General features: G+C 38.4%; 1 protein-coding gene across 1 annotated transcript in view; it reads right to left on the bottom strand.

Annotated features, from left to right (window-relative positions):
- Positions 1 to 22547, bottom strand: part of LOC126166653 (uncharacterized) — a 61110-nt gene extending 38563 nt beyond the window's left edge. Inside the window, exon 1 of the mRNA XM_049920419.1 lies at positions 22175 to 22547. Coding sequence (XP_049776376.1) covers positions 22175 to 22534 — 360 coding nt within the window. The 5' untranslated portion in view covers positions 22535 to 22547. The remainder of the gene's footprint in view (positions 1 to 22174) is intronic.
- Positions 22548 to 23655: the final 1108 nt, after the last annotated feature.

Here is a 23655-nt window from a genome sequence, read left to right on the forward strand (position 1 = left end):
ATTTCTGACCAAGAAACCAAATACCAATTTTCATAGGTCTAGGTTCAAATTGCTTTAACAGTGACATTTTTCAAGAAAAGCCTCCATCCTCTATTTCACCTCCTTAGGGTTGGGATTTCAAAAACTCCCTTCATAACAACACTTAACGTATAAGATCTACATCTCCAAAATTCAAGTTTTTATCCTTAGTAGTTTGGGCTGGGTGATGAGTCAATCAGTGAGAACAATGCCTATTAGCTCTACTTGGTATGGATCCCACACACTTTAACAGTATTGTAGGATGGATCACACCAGCGTTTTGTAAGCAGTCTCCTATGTAGACAGATTGCATTTCCCTAGTATCTTACCAATGAACTGAAGTCTGCTACCTGCTCTACCTGCTACTGAGCATGTATGACCATTCTGTTTCATGTTTCTACATATTGTTAACCCAGGTATTTGTATGAGTTGACGGATTACAATTGTGGCTTGTTGGTACGCAAGTAGTAGGGCACCATAGTTTTTCATTTTGTGAAGTGCACAATTTTACATTTCTAAACATTTAAAGCAATTTGCCAATCTTTGCAGCACTTTGAGACCTTATCAAGATTTCACTGAAGATTTGTGAAGCTTTTTAGACAGTACTTCATTATAGATAACTACATCATTTAATAAGAGATTAATATTAATATTATCTGCAATGCCATTAGTATGCAACATGAACAGCAAGGATCCCACTACACTTTCCTGGGACATACTCGAAGTTATTTCTACATCTGTTAACTCTCCATACACGATAATTTGCATCCTCCCAACAACGCAATCTTCTGTCCCTTCACAAATGCCACTTGAAACCCATATGGTCATACTTTTGATAATAAGTGTAGATGTGTTACTGAATCTAAAGCTTTTAGGAAATCAAGAAATACTGCATCTACCTGACTGCACTGATCCACTGCTTTGACGATGACGTGTAAGAAAAGTGGGAGATGGATTTTGTATGACTGATTGTGGCATTTATGCCCCAAGTTGACCTACATTTTAGGGCTATAAGGTTTTACCAAACAGTATAGAAAGGCTCACACTGCTGTACACCAGCTAGGAGTTAAGATTGGTAGCTATTCCCATCCCGTACAACAATACGTGGCAACAGAGTGTGAGAATGAAGGAGCGAATAGGAGCTGTTTTGTACAGGAGCTTACAGAGAATGTGGTGATTTATGTTGGGAGACTGGGTGGCAGACACGTAACTTTCATTATTAGATAATGGAAATGGAATTATGACAGTATTATGAAAATGATAGGTTACAACTCACCAGACAGAGGAGAGCTTCAGTTGCACAAAAAAAAAAAAAAAAAAACAGCTGTACATTTGAGCTTTTGGCTAAAAGGCCTCCTTCTGAAGTAGAAAACATGCACACAAGCACAACTCACACCTACATGATCAGTCTCTGGCTGCTAAGGCTGGTTTATACAAGACTCGAGTAAGATTGTTGACATTATCCATACTTATAGGTTCCTAACCATGGTTCCAGTAATTTCAAAATCAAGCTCGCACTGCAGTTAGAATATTATTACTCACTGGGCAGCTAAACTGAATCAGAAATGTGCCATGTGCAGGCACATGCAAAACACTGAAGCTAACTCCTCAGGCAGTTTGTTCTAAACTTTTGAGAAATTCACAGACAGTCTTCAAGTAGTATTCAGGCTGACAACACGTACTTCAAGTGAATATACTAAGTTCTTTAATTTAAGCAAAAGCATTATTCATTCATGTGCAATCTTGTGTGTGAGTAATTTCATGTGGTCATTAAGGTCATGTGAAGATTTTTGAGAGCCTGCAATGCTGCTCTGTAAGCGAAGATTAGGCTCCTTGATCATAGACCCAAATATTACTTTTAGACTGGCTCTGTAGCTTTTATTTTTCCTTTGTTTCATTCAACACAAGGTGAAATCTTTTTAACTAGTGTCGAGACTTTCCCACAGGTCATTTCAATTTAAAGTTGATTGTCCACATGTATGAGTCCATGATTGACGGAAGAAGAAGAAGACGACCAGTTGAGACACTGAGACAACTTTACAAGATGTGAGGTAAGCCAGCCTCTTAATGGTGAATTAGGGAACCTGCAGCTTGCAGATGTGCTGGACCTTTGCTTTATGGGTTGGTCAATATATCCCTCCACATGCAACAATTTGTGAGGAACAACTCATGCTTTAGGATGTCTGAAGGAATGTGTCATAGCAGGAACTTTCCTTGTATTTCATCCTAATTAATTAATTATATCTAAAAACAAAGATGATGAGACTTACCAAACAAAAGTGCTGGCAGGTCGATAGACACACAAACATACACACAAAATTCTAGCTTTCGCAACCAACGGCTGCTTCATCAGGAAAGAGGGAAGGACAGGGAAAGACGAAAGGATGTGGGTTGTAAGGGAGAGGGTAAGGAGTCATTCCAATCCCGGGAGCGGAAAGACTTACCTTAGGGGGAAAAAAGGACGGGTATACACTCGCGCGCACACACACACATATCCCACATTAATTAATTAGCTAGGCAGTAGGTATATATTTAAAAGGAACCACTACACATGACATACTGACATACCTTGTGTGCTCCTGCAGTGGCGATTTTTTTTAAAAAAAAAAAAGAGGAGAGAGGAAATGCTACACGGTGTTTCTAGAGTCCCTATTGGCTGTTACAGAGGACGTCATTCTATTCACAATACGTCACTATGTTTGAGCTCAGAATATATTCTACGATTCTACAGCAGGTGAATGTCAAGAATAAAGGACAGTAGATTTGTGGATTGCTTCTCTCACCTTTCCTGTAGGTGAGTGTGACCTGTGCTGTGTTCCAACTACTGGGTGTGGTTTTCTATTTGAGGGATCTAAGGTAGATTATGATTAAAAAAAAGGGGCTAACTCTATCACAAATTCAGTATAGAATCTATCGGGCCGCAGAACTTGGTTCAAATTTAGCAATTTCAGCTGTTTCTCAACACCACTGACACCAATATCTGTATCAGCCACCTTTGCAGTAGAGTGAGAATTAAATTGGGCAATAATGCTGGATTTTAATTTGTAAAAGAACATCTGAAGATAGAGTTCAGCATTTCTACTTCAGCTTTCCTTACCTTCAGTTTCAGTCCGTGTACTGTCTGTGAACGTCTACACACTACACATATGACCAGAATCTCTTTGGGTCGTATGAGAGATACTTCAATACTGTACTGCTACAGTAGCAACTGAAGACTTCATGCATTGCTCTCTCGACAGCCAAATGCATTTCATTCAGTATCTCCCTACCTATTGCCCTATGTTTTGTTTTACACCTATTATGCAATAGTCCCTGTTTCTTCACAGTGATTGTATACTGTAGGTAGTCCCTCTCATCATCAACTGTTCCATTAGGTACATATCTATTAAGTGCATGGTCAACTATTTTTCTAATCCTGATCCACAGTTCTACTTGATCTTCTCCATTGTTAAATGTTTTGAGTTTCTTATTGAGATACAACATTACTGCCTGTTTATCTAGTTTTCTGAACATCTAAATCCTTCTGCTTGTTTTAGTTTCCTTTTGTACTCTCATAATAATTGTTGCAACAACTGTGTCTTGATCACTGATACCAGTTTTTATGTGGACATCCCAATGTGGTCAGGTCTATTTGTTACTATTAGATCCCATATATTTCTGTCACGTGTGGTCTTCCAAACAATTTGATACAGGTAGTTCGCAGAGAATGCATTTAGTAATTGGAAAATAATTTTTCCTGTAAATATGCTGTCAAGTTAATTACAGATTTTTATGTCCTTCCTTGCCAGTAATTTCTTCACAGATATCAGAAAACACACACACACACACACACACACAAATGTCTGTCAGCAAAGGTTCAGATTCAAGAGTGAGTTGTTTGTAATGAATGAATCAAAAGTAAACTGGAAGAATAACAGTATGGTAGTGCATAAATTATATTGGAAAAGGGTCAAGGTATGGAGGAAAATGGGAAAAGCCTGTAAATTTATATACAAAGTACATGAATTAAGGAGAAATTTAGGTATAAGTTCACACAGTAAAAAAATGTTCACAGCAAAGACGAACAAGGAAAGGTTATGAAAAAAGACCAAGGAGAAAGAGCAAAGCATGATCTTACACCAAATGGATGAAAATTGCATAAAATGGTTTAATGTTGGTTCACACCTCTTAAGTTCAGAAGCACTGATGTTTTGAAGGATGATCCAGGTGACTTAATGGTGAAACAAGCAACTCAAGTCTACACTATCCCCACCTCCACAGTACTTTATTTATTTATTATTTATTTGTCCCGTAGATCAAATCAGTACAATGGCTTGTACAACTGATATGGGATAAGTCAATACAAATATACAGTTTACAGGAGTCTAAAACAGTAAACTAGAACAAAGACGAATGATTATTTTACATTACCTACAAATTATGTTACTTAAAGTTACAGCTTTACAGAGAATTGTTACATGATGTGACAAAATTGACTTAATTCTGCATTGATACATTATAATGCACTAAGACAATTTTGATTCCAAATATTCCTGGATGGTATAAAAGCAGTCTTTTATTAAAAGAGATTTCACTGTCTGTTTGAATTTATTTATTTCTTGGATTTCTTGTATAAAAGTTGGAAGATGGTTCTATAATTTTATTCCCATGCACTTGACACCATCACTGTACAGTTTTGTTGAGTGGGGAAGTATTCTTAGAGAGGTTTTTGATCTTGTGTCATAATCGTGGTAATCCATATTTTTGCTAATTTTGTTGATACTTTTTTTGGTAAAGAATAATAATTCTAGTATGTATTGGCATGGGAGGGGCAAAATATTTACTTTCTTAAATAATGGTTTACAAGTGTCTCATTTTTTTTGAACATAATTGTTCTGACTATCTTCTTTTGCAGTTTAAATATCTCAATTGATTCAGAATTTTGGCCCCAGAAGATGATTCCGTAGTTAAGTACAGCGTGAAAGAGTGCATGGTACATTGTGGTTAGGGTACTTGTGTTAGTGACGTTCCTTATTGATCTAATCATGACGCATACCTTACTAAGTTTTGTGCTGGTAACATCAATGTGCCTTTTCCATGTGAGTGTATCAGTAATAGTGACCCCCCAAAAATTTTATTTCATTTTTAAGTTTAACATTATTTTTTTCGTGTGATATAGTTGGTAGTAATGGATTTATGTTTTGGGCAGCGTGGAAGGTTATTCCAATTGTCTTTTTTGCATTAAGAAGCAGCCTGTTACTTTGAAGCCATCGACTTATTTGATCTGTGGTCCTATCTATATTAGATTGGAGAATTTGTTCGGGCGCAGATATGAGTACAGAGGTGTCATCAGCAAACAAAAGGGTTTTTGTGTCTGGTAGGCTGTGAGGAAGGTCATTTATGTAAAGTAAGAACAGCAAGGGGCCCAGGACGGAGCCTTGGGGAACACCTTGCTTTATGGTATGTATGGAAGAATGTACAGTGCTAGCTGTACCTGAGAGCTTAGTTTCATTTAATTCGACATACTGCTGTCGATCCTCCAGATAGCCTTTAAACCAGTCATAGGCATTTCCTCTTATTCCATAGGAATGCATCTTTTGCAAAAGTATACTAGGTATGTTAACAGTTTGTTGACATCCATTCTGAAAACTAAAGTTGGTGGTAGTCATTGTAGTATACAACATAAGGAGCAGGACATCAAAAGATCTAAAACATGCTACAGAACATGGGCATAAGGTAGAAAAGCTCTTTAAGAGGTGAGGTAGCATATACACAGTATTAATCTTATCTATGGATATGACTTAAAGAAGTTGTATCTTTGGCACAGAGGCCGATACTGTGTGATACTATGGTTACCTGTCACTGCTTTGAAGGGACATCATTCAATTTGGTTTGAGCTATGTTATCTTGAGCTTATATCCAAGTACATCCTTCATCAAGGTAGTTTCAGGATAGAGAAGTGCTTATGAAATTGTTAGTGCAGATGTCACTCTCAAGAAGTCCAAGTACTGGAAGGGATAGCAATTATTGTAATAAAGATGCTGCTACAATTTTTTTATGTTTAATGTGCATAGGTATGAAAGTAAGCAGAAGATTGATAGTTATCAAGAAAAGTAGCTTTCAATGTGGGGAAGGGTATAAAATAATATACAATGACAGAAAATTATTCCGTGTATGGTAATAGATCACTTTTCTTCAAGCCTGTCTACTGTAAAGCACCTCTTCTGTTAGCTGACTAGCAATTTATCCTAATGCACACATTAAAAGACTAAGGGTGGATTGCGTAAATGTTACTGATTCAAGATAAATTTTGAGCCCAGTTCATAGATTTTGACAGTTTTCTGTGTGAACGAAAGCTCCAGTAGTTCAGGTCTCACAAGCATTGTTTTCTAACATTAAAGAAAGATCAACACACATAGTGCCAGATGCATACATTAGCATTGGCTACTTAGGTAGAGCTCTTACTGGGACCTACAATTTCTTATTTATGCTACTTCTCATAACTTTCATCTATCTTTAGTTTAACCTCATCAGTATCACTGATTATGAGGGTTGCAATGTCACCCACCAATATTATCATTTATACATTTTCACTCTGAATTTTAATCCCGTGCTTGAACTTTTCTTTTATTTCTGTTATTGCTTCTCCAGTGCATAGATTGTACAGTAGGGACAAAAGAGGACATCCCTTTCTTGCAACTTCTTCAACCCTAGTACTTCTTTCTTGGTCTTGCATTCTTATTTTTCATCTTGGATTTTATAAATATTGTGTACTACCTGTCTTCCTCTAGAGCTCACTCCTGCAGATTCCTTGACTTGTGCCACCAGGTGGTGGGTTTCCAGGTTCTGCTTAATAGGTCAGGAGTCCACTACACACAGGAACTAGCTACACGGATAGCAGGTGCTGTGTGGAAGGGACTGGGTGGTTTTTTAGTTTAGCACTTACCATGCTAAGCCCTTAACTGCATGCCAGTCCGTGTGTGCTGGCTGATTTTTTTCTATTTTCAACAGATGTTAAATAGCTGTAAAGGACGTTTAGTTAGAGATACATAAAAACTACAGGTATGGTTTAAAACTTTAATGTTTCAACTTTACATGGGTTAACAGTCATGTGTATGGGGTTTCCAAGAACTGATGTGGATTTCTCCTCGATTTTGCGAAAATAAATTTTTGTCAAAAATTTATTTTTACTACTTTATTCAATTTAAAGAAGAAATAAATTTTGAAAGTGACCGTTTGACACTGAAAAGACATTTGTTATACCATTTGCACATAAAGCATAGCTACATACACATAAGCTATTTTGCATAGTGAACCACAGTGTGATAAAGCTTGAAGCACGGGGTGACACACAAACCTACATTACACTCACTGCACTCATAAGAATTATCTTTCCTCCCAGCTTTCCCAGTAATGTTCTTTTGTTTTCCACTACACACTACACAACGTCTTTGTGCTTTCTTCTTCCCTTCTGCCATTTACACACTGTTTGGAAAATGTTTCTGTGACAATCGAGCAATCGTTGCAGATCTATGAGAATCCTCAATTCTCTCTCCTCTCTGTAACACTAACGCAGTGCAGACCTCCTGTATAAACTTAGGAGTGCTCAGTTTCTTCTCATTGATGCAATTGTGCAAAATACAACCATTGGAAACTGCCATAATTATACAGTGGATGGCAAGCTTTCCCCGCCACTTCACTGTTTTGTGATCAAGTGCTCCATATGAAAGACGCTGATCAAAAAGGTTTACACCAGCTTTATGTTTGTTGTAATCCCGCACTGCCACTGGTTTCAACTTCTCATTGCCTTCTCTTGTAGCAACAGGCTACACTGAGGACGTGTGCCTGGTACTTATCATCCACACATCCCTCTTGTCTTTCCATCGCAATGCTAGCACATCGTTCTTGCGGCGAAATATTTGTTCACCCTTTTTGAGTTTACCCTCTTTGAGAGCCTTGGATAATCCTTTTCTGTTTGGCATTACAGTCCCTACAAGACCAGTGTTGGCTCTAGCCAGTTCTTCAGCTAGCTGAACACTGGTGTAAAATCTGTCAACATATACAGTGTGGCCCTTACCTTGGAGTGAGCCGAGCAATCGCTTTACCACTGCAGAAGCACTGTTGTCCAGTTTATCGTTCCTTCCGTGGTAAACTTCAAAGTTGTATATGTACCCAGTTTCGGATTCTGCAAGAATGTATAGCTTCATACCATATTTGTTTGGCTTATTAGCCATATAAACTTTGAAACCTACACGCCCTCTGAAAGGACACATACCTTCATCACTGGTTAGCGCTTCACCTGGCTGATAACTTTCTTTGAAATTCCTTACCAAATCATCCAGAAGAGGCCTGATCTTATGAAGGGCATCAAAGTCTACTTCACCTTTCTTTTTTTGCTTTGAATTGTCATTTATGTGGAACATAGACAAAATATTCTGAAATCTGTCCCTTGACATAATATTGGGGCAAAAATTGCAGCTAACCACTGGATCACTACACCAGTGACTGGCCATACTTGGCCTCTCACTGATTGGCATGTGGAGGATAATAGCCAGAAACGTCTTTTTTTCAGCAATTGTTAGCGTCCTCCACTGCTTGAATCTAGAATTTGGGCCCTAATTTGTTTTGAGCTCTCAGTGTGGCCAGCTTCTGTCTAGCATATAGGTTTGTTTGTTCCTTCATAATTGAAATAACCCTGTCATTTATAAAATGAGAAAAAAAATCTAAATATTCACTAGACAGGCCGAGTCCTACATTATTTAGCACACCATGAGACCCTGTAAATAACAAAATGTTTGGTGTTTGATCCACTATAATCCAGTCATCCTGTGAAATGTCACTCAATCTTGGCCTCTTTCGACACGACAAATCTGTGTCTGAAATGATACAGAACGTAACAGAAGAAATCGCAACATGAACTGTCTTGTTCTGCATCGATTTAGTAAGATGTTAGACTTACATGGACTATCGTTATTTTCTGGCATTTCGTTATCACTGTCACTATCGAAATCCGAAAAATCATCATCAGTAGGTTCAGCAAGTACTTCTTCAATCATTTTTCGAAGTTTTGCATCCTCATCACTCGCCATTGTGAGTGAAAAGAAGACAAACAAGCTAAAGCCAAAATACTAGCGCCAAAATCAACGGTAAACAAACGACAGGACACCACAGAACACGTAACATATGCGTGAAAAACACACGTGAATTCGATCGGAAATATATACGGATATATCGCATTACCTCACTAGGCGCTGCGATCTAGTGCTAATATGATGAACTACAAGCATTACAGGACCTACAGGTTGTAGCGGGAACGCTAACAATGTGTTTGAAACGCTAAAACAATGTGGAATGCGGCGGGACGTAATATTACAGCGGCCGCATTTTCTTCGTTTCCGCCCGCGACGTAATATTACGGCAGCCGCACGATAAGTGTTAGAGGGTCTCAGGAAACCACAGAAAGGGTATCCGCCTAAAAGGGGGCAAGTAAAACACAGTAAGGTATTAAACTTCCTGGCAGATTAAAACTGTGTGCCCGACCGAGACTTGAACTCGGGACCTTTGCCTTTCGCGGGCAAGTGCTCTACCATCTGAGCTACCGAAGCACGACTCACGCCCGGTACTCACAGCTTTACTTCTGCCAGTATCTCATCTCCTACCTTCCAAACTTTACAGAAGCTCTCCTGCGAACCTTGCAGAACTAGCACTCCTGAAAGAAAGGATATTGCGGAGACATGGCTTAGCCACAGCCTGGGGGATGTTTCCAGAATGAGATTTTCACTCTGCAGCGGAGTGTGCGCTGATACGAAACTTCCTGGCAGATTAAAACTGTGTGCCCGACCGAGACTCGAACTCGGGACCTTTGCCTTTCGTGGGCAAGTGCTCTACCATCTGAGCTATCGAAGCACGACTCACGCCCGGTACTCACAGCTTTACTTCTGCCAGTATCTCGTCTCCTACCTTCCAAACTTTACAGAAGCTCTCCTGCGAACCTTGCAGAACTAGCACTCCTAGCCCTCCTACCTTTCTACAGTAAGGTAGTTGTAGAAACGATTGGTATTGTAGTTGTAAATTGTTGTAGCTGTGTTGGAAAAGAACCAGAGTGCCAAACTCTAATACAAAGCACTGAAGCTCAAATAGTTATAGGTATGGAAAGCTGGCTAAAAACCGGAAATAAGTTTAGCCGAATTTTTTTCAAATGACAACAGTGTTCAGAAAGGATAGATTAAATACAGTTGGTGGAGGAGTATTTATTGCTGTCAGTAGTAGTTTACCTTGTAGCAAAATTGAAGTAGATAGTTCCTGCGAAATAGTATGGGTAGAGGTTATAGTTGACAATCAGACTAAACTATTAATTGGATCGTTTTTCCGACCCCCGACTCAGAAGATATAGTTGATGAACAGTTCAAAGAAAACTTGAGTCTCATTTCAAATAGGTACCCCAATCATACTATTATAGTTGGTGGTGACTTCAATCTACCCTCAATACGCTGGAAAGATTACATGTTTAAAGCTGGCGTCAGGCATCTGAAATTGTACTAAATGCTTTCCCAGAAAATTATTTTGAACAATTAGTACATGAGCCCACGTGAAGCAAGTGGTTGTGAAAGCATTCTTAGGAACAAATAATCCTGGACAAATAGGGAGTATCATGACAGTTACAGGGATTAGCAACCAAAATGCTCTTAACGCCTTTTTAAGAGACAGTCTCACTCCTTCTGTTCTGATCATATAAGTGTAGAAAAGATGTGGAATGATTTCAAAGAGATAGTATCAACGGCAGTTGAGAGATGTATACCACATAAATTAATAATTGATGGTACTGACCCCCATAGTACACAAAATAGGTCAGATCGCTGTTGCAGAAGCAACGAAAAAAGCATGCCAAATTTAAAAGAATGCAAAATCCCCAAGATTGGCAAAGTTTTGCAGAAGTTTGAAAGATAGGGCGTACTTCAATATGAGGTGCTTATAAAAGTTTCCACAACGAAACTCGGTCTCAAAATCTGGCAGAAAACCCAAAGAGATTCTGGTTATACATAAAGCACACCAGAGCCAAGACACAATCAATTCTTTCACTGCGCAATAATACCGGTGCAGTCACTGATGGCAGTACCACAAAAGCAGAGTTATTAAACACGGTTTTCCACAACTCCTTCACCAAAGAAGAAAAAGTAAATATTCCTGAATTCCAAACAAGAACAACTGCCAAGATGAGAAACATAGAAGTAGATACCCTCAGTGTAGCAAAGCAGCTGAGATTACTTAATAAAGGCAAGGCCTCTGGTTCAGATTGTATACCAGTCAGGTTCCTTTTGGAGTATGCTGATACAATAGCTCCATATTTAGCAATTGTATATAACTGCTCGCTCACAGAAAGATCTGCACCTAAGACTGGAAAATTGCTCAAGCCACACCAATACCCAAAAAGAGAAATCGGAGTAATCCGCTGAATTACAGGTCCATATCACTAACGTTGATTTGCAGTAAGGTTTTGGAGCATATACTGTGTTCGAACATTATGAATTACCTTGAAGAAATTGATTTATTGACACATACTCAGCACGGATTCAGAAAATATCGTTCTTATGAAACACAGCTCTTTATACTCATGAAGTAATGAGTACTATCAACAGGGGATGTCAAATTGATTCCATATTTTTAGGTTTCCAGAAGGCTTTCAACACCATTCCCCACAAGCGTCTTCTAGCCAAACTGCATGCCTATGGAATATCACCTCAGTTGTGCGACTGGATTCATGATTTCCTGTCAGAAAGGTCACAGTTCGTAGTAATAGACAGAAAGTCATTGAGTAAAACAGAAGTAATATCCAGCATTCCACAAGGAAGTGTTAGGCCCTCTATTATATTTAGATACGATATCTGTATGGTGCATAAAGTATCAATTGACCCTGAACAAAGAAAGTGTTAAGTTATTCATATGAGTACTAAAAGAAATCCACTAAAATGCGGTGTGGGATCCACATCAGGTGGAACTGGCAGATAACACTGAAAAAGTTCAAAGAAGTGCAGCTTGTTTTGTATTATCGCGAAATAGGCGAGATAGGGCCACAGGCATGATATGTGAATTGGAGTGGCAATCATTAAAACAAAGGCGTTTTTCCTTGCAACGGGATCTTCTCATGAAATTTCAATCACCAGTTTTCTCCTCTAATTGCTAAAACATTCTGTTGGCACCCACCTACATGGATAGAAATGATGATTACGATAAAATAAGAGAAGTCAGGAACCGCACAAAAAATTTAAGTGCTCATTTTTCCTGCGCGCCGTTCAAGAATGGAACAGTAGAGAAACAGCTTGAGGGTGGTTCATTGTACTCTCTGCCAGGCACTTTATTGTGAATAGCAGAGTAATCACGTAGCTGTAGATGAATTTCGAGCATCTTGCATGGTTTTCCTTTGTCAAATGCTCTTTCTAGGATGACAAATCTTGTGAATGTTTCTTGATTTTTCTTGGTATCATTTTAAATTGTTGAATGCTTAGTTTTTTTTAACTTTTGTTTCCATTAACAAGCGTAACGTCGAAACTGCTTCTCAGGTGCCTTTACCTTTCCTAAAGCCAAACTGATTGGCACCTAACAGATCCTCAGTTTTTGATTTTATTCTGCTGCGTGTTATTCTTGTCAGCAATTTGGATGCTTGAGATGTTACACAACTGACTGGACTGTAATTCTGGTCTTTTTGTCTTCAGAACTGTGTGGATTATATTTTTCTGGAAGTCTGATGGTATATCTTCAGTCTCATTTATTCTCATGTGAACTTGAACAGTCATTTGATTGCCACTTACCTCAATGAGATAAGAAATTCTGAAGGAATGTTATCCATCTCATCTGCTTTTCCTTACTGCAAGTCTTCCAAAGACTGGATAAAGTCTTACTCTATTAGCAGACTCATATGTCTTCCATCTCGACTCCTATTTCTTCTTCTATCAAGTAGTCAGACATTTCCTCATCCTCGTAGAGGCCCTCAATATACTCTTTTCACCTATCCACTCTCTCCTCTGTGTTTAACAGTGGAATTCCTATTGCACTTTTTAAAATTGATACACTTGCTTTTAATTTCAATGAAGATTGTATTGTTGAGATGAACAATCACTACTGGTTGCAGTCAAATTCCTATACCTTGCAAATCATTTGAATGTTTCTTTCTTAGTCTGCCACTAAGTCTTTATGAAATGTCTTTAAAATTTTCACATTAATTATGAATTGTCTCTTAAAAATTATTATGAGAGTAATTATTACCTGCGCTCATCACTTACATGCCAACACTTTTCTGCACCTAGCCTTACTGATGGAAAAAAAATTATTTCAAGCTTCAGCACTGTGGAAGTGTTAACAATAACTTCTTTCAGCTTCTTTCTGTGCAAAACAAAATCTGTTCCTTTGTAATGTCACTATATTGTGTACTGGTACCAGCAATTTAACTATATTTGATAAACTAAATGTTCCAAGTCAGAGCAGATCCTTGTTCACATCAGAATGTAATGTTTGTACATTCTTAGTTTCAGAACTCATTTCTGCAAAAATCTAAAATCAATTGCTTTATACACTTGGCCCTAGCTAAATTATTGGACTGACACAGCATTTAGCTGTTCCTAGTCCAGAATATTAAGAAGCTGAGGCTCATCTTAAATCCATGAACTTGAACATGAATGCCATTAGCCCAGGAACTCACAAAATGACACCTCCCAAGTACTTGTGAAGAGGTTTGTGCAGGATGGAGCCACTGTGTTTCCCATTGCTATATACCTATTCCGTAGGTATGTTTAATCCAATTTAAGCTAAATAATTTTTGATAGAGAGAAATTTATTGCACTGATTAAGAATCCCCATGTTGCGGTCAGAGGGATGCAGGGAAATGATTTCAGAGGCAGAGAACCAAGCACACAGGAAGTACCATTAAGAGTGCTATGACACTGATGATGATAATGTGAGTGTAATGTGTGAGTGAGTCATGAACTGATTTCAAGAAGTCCACATAATTGTTACTGTTCATGATAAAGGTTGGTTTTTTATGTGCAGTGTGTCGTTATAGTTGGTCTAATCGAGACACATTTAGTCGTGGACTTGAAGCTTATAATGACAGGACAACCATAATGGTTCTATGTTTCTTGAAATATATAAGTGAGGAGTGAATGTAAGGTGGTGGTTGTTGTTGTTGTGGTCTTCAGTCCTCAGACTGGTTTGATGCAGCTGTCCATGCTACTCTATCCTGTGCAAGCTTCTTCATCTCCCAGTACCTACTGCAACCTACATCCTTCTGAATCTGCTTAGTGTATTCATCTCTTGGTCTCCCTCTACGATTTTTACCCTCCACGCTGCCCTCCAATACTAAATTGGTGATCCCTTGATGCCTCAGAACATGTCCTACCAACCGATCCCTTCTTCTGGTCAAGTTGTGCCACAAACTTCTCTTCTCCCCAAACCTATTCAATACTTCCTCATTAGTTATGTGATCTACCCATCTAATCTTCAGCATTCTTCTGTAGCACCACATTTCAAAAGCTTCTATTCTCTTCTTGTCCAAACTATTTACCGTCCATGTTTCACTTCCATACATGGCTACACTCCATACAAATACTTTCAGAAATGACTTCCTGACACTTAAATCTATACTCGATGTTAACAAATTTCTCTTCTTCAGAAACGATTTCCAGGTAGGGCACATATAATTCTTGGGATGACCCAATATAGTTTATACGGCATTGCCTTGGATTTGACTGCTAGAATTGTGGAGGCAGATTTAGTACGTACACATACTATGTGCCCTGTCTGAAAGACTGAGCAAATTAAAAAAAGCTGACAATTTTGTGTGTAATGGAACTAGCATGTGCTAAGGTGCACCTGTAATAGCACTCCACTCTTGATATTTCTGACATACAGTATAATCCCACTTTTATGTTCCCGAAATTAATGTTTTCTTGCCATTTATGTTCAGAATGTTAATTCCCACCTGCTTTTGCATTGTTATAATTTTAAATTTCCTGTCATTTATGCTTAATGGAACAACATTACTAGAGGGAAACAAAAACAGACATGACACTGGCAAGGTGCTGGCTTTCAAGAGGGGTTTAAAAGAATTACCCAGTGAACTTTGAGTTCTGATCTGCCTAGTTCTGAATAGGCAAAAGTCATTAAAAGTTGGAAAAATTCATGCCGCTAGTGATTGGTAAAGTGACAGGGAGAACAAAAATTCTGATCTAGTCAGTACATAGTTATCAACACAGAATCAAAGAGGGGTTATGCAAGAGTAGGCCTAATAATGGATAAGAAAATAGGAATGTGAACAGACTTCTATGAACAGCATAGTGAACACATTATTGTACCCAAGGTAGGCAAGAAGCCAACACCCACCACAGCAGTGCAAGCTTGTATGCCAACTGTCTCCACAGACAATGAAAAGATTGAAATAATGTACAATTAGATAAAGGAATTATTCAAATAGTTAAGGGAGACTGGAATTTGACAGTGGAAAAGGAGGAGAAGGAAAAACAGGAGGAGAATATGGACTGAGAGAAAAGAATGAAAGATGCAGCTGCCTGGTAGCATTCTGCACAAAGCACATTTCAGTCATCACTGATGCTTCGTTTAAGAGTCATGAGAAAAGGATGTATACGTGCAAGAGACTTGGGGACACTGGAATGTTTCAAATTGATTACATAATGGTAAGAGACAGATTTTGAAAGCATATATTAAATTGTAAGGCATTTCCAGGGGCAGATGTGGGCTCTGGCCACAATTTATTGGTTATGAAATGACAATTAAAACTGAATAAATTGCAAAAGGGTAGAAAATTAAGGAGATGAGACCTGCATAATTGAAGGAACCTGAGATTGTTGAGCATTTCAAAGGAGCAGTAGTCAACAATTGATGGAAATACTGGAAAGAAATACAACAGAAGAAGAATCGGTAGCTTTGAGTGTGTGTGGAGGGCAGGAGAGGACCACACCAGCAAAAAGACAAGGCCTTATAGAAGTCCCTGAATAAAACAGGAGGTATTGAATTTACCTTATGAAATGAAAAAAAAATATGAAAATGAAGCAAATGAAAGGGAATACAGGTTTCTCAAAAATGAACTGACAGGAAATGCAAAATTGTTGTGCAGGAACTGCGAGAATACAAAAGCAAGGCTGTAGTAGCGTCTGTGACTAGGGAGAAGATAGATGTCACCTGTAGGAAAACCAAAAAGACCTTTGGAGAAAACAGAAGCAGCTATATGGATATCAAGGGCCCAGCTGGCAAGCCAATACTAGCAAAGAAGGAAAATTGAATACTACCTCACTGTCAGTTAAATAAGTCATGGGTTCCAAAATAATGACATGAATTATTTATAGAAGAATGGAAAAACAAGCCAAAGTCAACCTTAGGGAACATCAGTTTGTAGATTTAAAGGAAGATTTTTGAAATGTTGTTTGGAATAAAGTATGAAACTGCAAAGATATCAGGAATAAAATAAAGGTACAACTTATACAAAAACCAGACTGCAGTTACAAGTGTCAAAGGACATAAAAGGGAAGTAATAATTGAGAATGGTGTGAGACAGGGTTGTAGCCTATCCCTGAACTTATTCAATCTGTACATTGAGCAAGCTGTGAAGGAAACCAGAGAGAAGCCTGGAAAGAGGGTTGAAGTTCAGCAAGACAAAATTAAAATTCTTAACTTTGCCACAGTTATTGCAATTCACACAGATGACATAAGATGAACATCAATGAAAGTAAAACAACGTTAATGGAATGTAGTTGAATTCAGTCAAGTTGTGCTAAGGGAAATGGAGTAAGAAATTATAAACTAAGAGTTGTAAATGTGATTTGCTATTTGGACAGCAAAATAATGATGACAGCTGAAATAGAGAGGAACTAATGTAGGATAGTAATAACAAGAAAATCATTCCTGAAAAAAAGAAAAAATTGTTAATACCTGTTACAAATTTAAGTGTTAGGGAGTCTTTTCTGATGGTGTTTATCTATAGTGCAGCCTTGTACTGTAGTGAAACATAGACAATAAGTAGTTCAGACAAGAGAACAGAAGCTTTTGAGATTTGGTGCTATAGAAGACTGCTGATTATTATATTGGTAGACACATAACCAATGAGTAGATACTGAACAGAATTGGGGAAACATTAAGTTTACGGCACAACTTGACTAAAGGATGAGATTGGTTGACAGGAAAAATGGTTGGGGTAAATTTGAGTGTATATTGAAAGGATAGGCAAATGGGAAGTGGAGGTGCTGTATTTGTCACAGTGGGCAAGAAACTCAAATCCACCAAGTAAGAAACTGAAGCTGTGAGTGAGAGCGTTTGGGCAAAACTCATTATTAAGGGTGGACAAAAAATAATCAGATCCTTCTATTGCCCACCAGACTCAGATCCCAATGTAACTGAAAACTTCCTCAGTTCACTTGTACTTAAGGTCCCCAGTCATTCCATAATCATCAGTGAGACTTTAATCATCCAACAATTAATTTGGAAAATTAGTTTTGTTAGTGGTGGGTGTGATGAGGCATCCTGTGAAATTTTACTACTTGGCTTCTCTGAAAACTGTCTAGAACAGACAGTTAGGAATCCCACTCCTGATAAGAATATATTGGATATAATGGCAACAAACAGACCTGACCTCTATGAGGATGTCCACATCAGAACTGATACCAATGACCATGATGTGGTTGGGACAGCAATGATTACCAAATACAAAGGACAACTAAAACATGAGGAAAGATACACACGTCCAGTAACCTAAGTAAAAATTCAGTAGTGTCATATCTCAGTGAGGAAATTTAAACTTTCAGCACAGGGCAGGAGCATGTAGAGGAATTATGGCTTGAGTTTAAATGAATAGTTGACCATGCACTGGATAGATATGTAACCAGTAGGGCAGTTCATAATGGGAGGGACCCTTCATAGTATACAGACATGGTAAAAAAGCTTCTAAAGAAACAGAAATTACTGAACAATAGGTGTAAAGCAAATCACAGGTCTCTAGATAGAGAGATGCTGAATGGAATGTGTGTGGCTATCAAGATAGCAATGCTGAAATTGACTGTAAAAAAGTAAAATCTGAAATCCAGAATGAGATTTTCACTCTGCAGCGGAGTGTGCGCTGATATGAAACTTCCTGGCAGATTAAAACTGTGTGCCCGACCGAGACTCGAACTCGGGACCTTTGCCTTTCGCGGGCAAGTGCTCTACCATCTGAGCTACCGAAGCACGACTCGTGCACGGTACTCACAGCTTTACTTCTGCCAGTATCTCGTCTCCTACCTTCCAAACTTTACAGAAGCTCTCCTGCTTCTGTAAAGTTTGGAAGGTAGGAGACGAGATACTGGCGGAAGTAAAGCTGTGAGTACGGGCGTGAGACGTGGTGAGTCGTGCTTCGGTAGCTCAGACGGTAGAGCACTTGCCCGCGAAAGGCAAAGGTCCCGAGTTCGAGTCTCGGTTGGGCACACAGTTTTAATCTGCCAGGAAGTTTCAAAATCTAAAATGCTTAACTCAGTTTCCAAATGCTCCTTTACAAATGAAAACCCCAAGAACTGTCCCCGTTTAATACTTGTATTACTGAAAAGATTAATGAAATGAGTATTAGTGTCAATTGTGTTTAGAAACAGCTGAAATAATTAAAACTGAACAATGCTCCAGGGCCCAATGGAATCTCTGTCAAATTTTACACTGAATTTGCATCTGAGTTAGCTGCTCTCTTAACTATACTCTACAGTAGATCTCTAGAACAAAAAACCGTGTCCAGTTCTTGGAAGAAAGCACAGGTCACACCCGTCTATAAGAAAGGTAGTAGAAGTGATCCACAAAACTACCATCCAATGTCCTTGACACTGATTTGTTGTAGAATCCAAGAACATATTTCAACATAATGAGGTACACTGAACAGAATGAGCTCCTCTATGCCAACCAGCACAGATTCCAAAAACATGGATCATTTGAAACCCAATTCACACTTTTCTCACATGACACACTGAAAGCTCTGGATCAAGGTAGTCAGGCAGACACAGTATTTCTTGATTTCCAAAAAGCATTTGAGTCATTACCATACCTACACCTCTTGTCGAAAGTATGATCATATGGGGTATCAAGCTAGGTTTGTAATTTGATAGAGGACCGAGCGTGTTGTCTCGGATGGAGAGTCATCGTCAGATCTAGTAGTAACTTCAGTTGTGCCCCGGGGAACTGTGCTGAGATCCTTGCTGTTCATGTTGTCTATTACTGACCTGACAGACAATATTAATAGTAAAGTAAGATTTTTTGCAGATGATGCAGTTATCTTTAATGAAATACCATCTGAAAGAAGCTGCATAAATATTCTGACAGATCTTGATAAGATTTCTAACTGGAGCAAAGATTGGCAACTTGCTTCAAATGCTCAGGAATGTAAAACTGTGCACTTGACAAAATGAAAAAAATGTAGTATCCTATGACTATAATACCACTGAGTCACTGTTGGAATAGGTCAAATCGTACAAATACCTGGGTGTAACACTTTGTAGGGATATGAAATGGTATGATCACATAGGCTCAGTTGTGGGTAAAGCAGGTGGTAGACTTCAGTTTATTGATAGAATACTGGCAAAGTGGGATCAGTCTACAAAGGAGATTGCTTACAGAACAATTGTGCAACCAGTTCTAGAATATTACTCAAGTGTGTGGGACCCATACCAAGTAGGACTAACAGGGGATATTGAACGTATACGGAGAAAGGACATCATGAATGGTCACAGGTTTGTTTGATCCATGGGAAAGTAACACAGAGATATTTAAAGAGCTGAACTGACAGACTCTTCAAGATAGATGCACAATATCCTACGAAAGTCTATTAACAAAGTTTTAAGTACCGGCTTTCAATGATGATTCTAGGAATATACAGGGCATTTGAAAAAAGAACACCCTAGTTTTAAGTATAAATTTAATGGGAAAATTAATGAAAAATTGCATCAATGAGTACATATCATGAATGAGAATTCCTTCAAGTTTTGTTCAATGTTAGTAGGCTTCAATGTGCCCTGCACACATCAAGACGATATTCCACTTCTTGCCACATATTCCGCAACATTCAGGTGTAACTGCCCCAACCGCTATGACTATTCTTTCCTGTAAATTAATGATGTCTCTTATCTTTTCACTGCACACAACATTTTTTTTATGTGGCCTCAAAAGATAAAGTCCAGTGGTGTTAAGTCTGGGCTGCATGGTGGCCGAGGTATTGGTCCTGCCCTGCCTATCCACCACACACATCATCATACACAGTACCTTTAGGCATTCTTAATGTGGACTACGTCTGGCCAATGACTTCTTTGGGCTCCGAACACATAAAACACGGATCTGTTGAACATCATCTTCAGAAGTTCTCTGTCTACCTGGTGATTTTACTTTTAAGACACTACCGGCTTCCCCGAAAGACTTTAGCCAATGATGGATAGATTTTGCTGTAGGTGGTTCACCATGAAACTGATGTCTAAAATTAAGTTGCACTGTTATAACTAACTCAGGTTTCACAAGCCAAATAACACACCACACTATCTGTTGCGACGTACACATTGTTACCAAGTTGCACTGCACTGCACGCATGCCTGGACTGAACTGAGGAAAAAAACACACAGCACTGGTGCCGTCTCAAGATCAAGCAGACCTGCCAACTGCAGGGGAGCCAAACTGTTGGTAAATCAAACACCACATACTGTGTAACAAATGCAAATTTTCTAGGAATGAATATTGATTCTCAGCTGAAGTGGTGTGAATACACAAAGGTACCTGCAAACAGAATGTCATCAGCATGTTATGCCCTTAGGATCCTATCATCAGTGTGTAACATGCTGTGTCTTTTAGTTAGATACTATTCATATGTACACTCAGTTCTTAGCTATGGCATTCTGTTTTGGGGAACAAATGCACAAAATACGAACACAGTTTTCAAACTCCAGAAAAGAGCCATAGGAATAATAACCAAAAATAGTAGTTGAACCCATTGTCAAGTTCTGTTCAAAACACTGGGGATTTTAACTGCAACATGTGAATACATTTACCAGTTAGTTGTACACATCAAAAATAACATTGGTAATTACTGCACAAACAGCTCCATCCATGGCCATGGAACAAGAGCCAGACTCACATTTACCAATGAAAAATAAACATAAAACTCAAAACAGCATTTTCTTCCAAGAAATAAAAATGTACAAAAAATTACAAAAACAGATTAAAGAAATTGCAGAAATACACTTATTTAAAAAGGCAGCTAAAAAGTACCTGATATGCAATACATTTTATACATTGAAGGATTACCTAGATAAAACAGAGAATAGGTTTGGTAAAAAAAAGTTACATAAATTATTATTATTATTATACATCCAACATTCCACATAACACCTAAAATAACACCTAAAATAAAAAAAAAATAATAAAAAAAATAAAAAAAAATATAATGTGCACCAAGAGTAAATCTAATGACTCGTTCTAAGTAGAAGTCTGTAAATGTATGCGTATACGAATTAGCTTATCTTAAATTGGTCTAAACTTGTAAATAGTTTGACATGTCCTATAACCTAGTATAAAGAGATCTACAGATGAATAACGCTGCTGCTGCGAGGTCATTAGGTTGTGAAACTTGTTTCCTGAAATCAGTTTCGCGAAAACGGTTTCGTATATAGCGATAGACGAAGCGACACCCGTCTACGTTTCGAGGTTTTTGTGTGCACCAGACTCTTGCCTGAAATGAAAGTTTGGCAGACGCACATGTTAGGGCCTAGTGGCGGAGTTAATGCTTGTTTGCGTGAAATCGCTGCGTAAGTAAAGAAATGAAAGACGGTAGTTCGATTAAAAAAAAAAAGTCTGCTCTGTTGCTCAGCGACATTGTTGAACGAAATTACTGCGGGAGACACGAGAAGTTATTTCAACCATTTGACAATGTTACCAGAACAACTCACGTTTCTGCTGAATGGAGTTAAGGCCGCGATAAACAATAAATCTACTATTATGTGTGAAACACTGTCGCCAAATCTGAGTCTACATATAACTTTCTTTTTTTATTATTACTCGTCTGTACAGTAGGCTATGTATTACGTGTTGCAAAATCGATTCAACTATTCGTGATGTCATGACTCAATTAGTGTGTGTAATGAACTGTTGTGACGTCATATACTAAATACAGAATTCAGCTTACCAAATTTGTGTAATTTTTCCTCTTATAAACAATCTCCCTTAAAAAGGAATCCGCCAGCTCGAACCATGGAATTTTTGTCTTGTAGGTACGGTCTGTTCCACAGCGAGATGATTTACTTGCTTCCATTTTTCGTAATTCATTTGTGTATGTGTTTCTAATTGAATGAATTTTGGTCTGCAGCTCAGGCATCGTTAATCCATCCATGTTCAAGTCGCGCAGGATGGCCTCTAGTGCAGCGGCACGTTGTTGCTTGTTTTTATAGTCAGCATCGTTGAAATCCCACAAGCACCTATGCATAGCATAAATGTCCAAGAAGCGAATAATTTGCTCCGTACCCCACTTCATATTTAACTTTGGCATACTACCGATAAGACACCTAACCTCAAACCACACACAACCACAAGTTTCGTGTCGCCATACCTGGAAGTCGAAACTGTTTTCTTTCGAAAGCGACTTGCGCAACAGCGCGTCGCGCATGCGCACTAGTCGGTAGCGCAGTTCCGAAACTTGGTTAGCAGCCTGGTACCGTCGAATGAATTAGCCTTCATTAGGCTGCCTCGTATCTGTCTTTCAAACAAAAATCGCTTAATACATAGCAGTTTTGTAAAATTATTTTTAAAAATAACATTAGTATGTTCTGAAACAATGCAAAAATCACCTAGTAACACGCAAAGACATCAAAGATGATTTATTTATTCTTTATAATTTTATGATATTCTAAAAATATGAGCAAAGTAGCCTCTGCAGTCGGGTACTTTGACCAATGTAAAATAAACATTGTTTTCAGACAAGATAACAGTTTGGGTTACCTTGTAGGACCAATAAAAATTCAAGGCAGTGTAACCGTTTATTTGAGCTATGAAAAAGTAACAAACATGAACAAAATTTGAGTTTGTTTGTTATCAACAAAAAGGCCAATGCTTGATTAGTAATGTTGGTGTGCCAAAATGTCAGTGACTAGGCCTATACCAGAAAAATATTTTGCCCAAATTCGCCACTATTGACCAACTCTGGCACTGGGGTCATTCCAAGTGTCCTGGGGATCCCAGCTCGACCATCTTTAATTTTGATGAAATTTGTACAGGGTATACCTGAGGGCCCTACATTAACTTATGCAGAGTTTCAGTCTCACCTGTAACTTGGTTGAGGTGCTAGAGCCATTATCGTGAAGACCACTTTCACAGAGACCGAAAAGTCGTGAAGAAATCGTTAAGTTTGGCATTCCACTGTTCCTAATGTAAAAGAGCTGGACTCTTGCTTCTTGGTATAGTAGTACAACTTTGTGTGCTCTACACACAAATGTTGCAAGTAGAGTTCAGAAAGCAATGAATTTGACATAATCTCAGTTCAAAGTGGGCAACAAATCATGTCACGAGAAATTAGCCCCATAGTTTAACGAGGCATAAGTAGTGGAGAAAGTGCGCTATGGACCTGGTCATTTGCCAAACTACTGTCTTTCTGGATGCTTAGTATTTTGGCCC

This window comes from Schistocerca cancellata, chromosome 1, assembly GCF_023864275.1.
Source record: "Schistocerca cancellata isolate TAMUIC-IGC-003103 chromosome 1, iqSchCanc2.1, whole genome shotgun sequence".
Taxonomy (NCBI): Eukaryota; Metazoa; Arthropoda; class Insecta; order Orthoptera; family Acrididae; genus Schistocerca; species Schistocerca cancellata.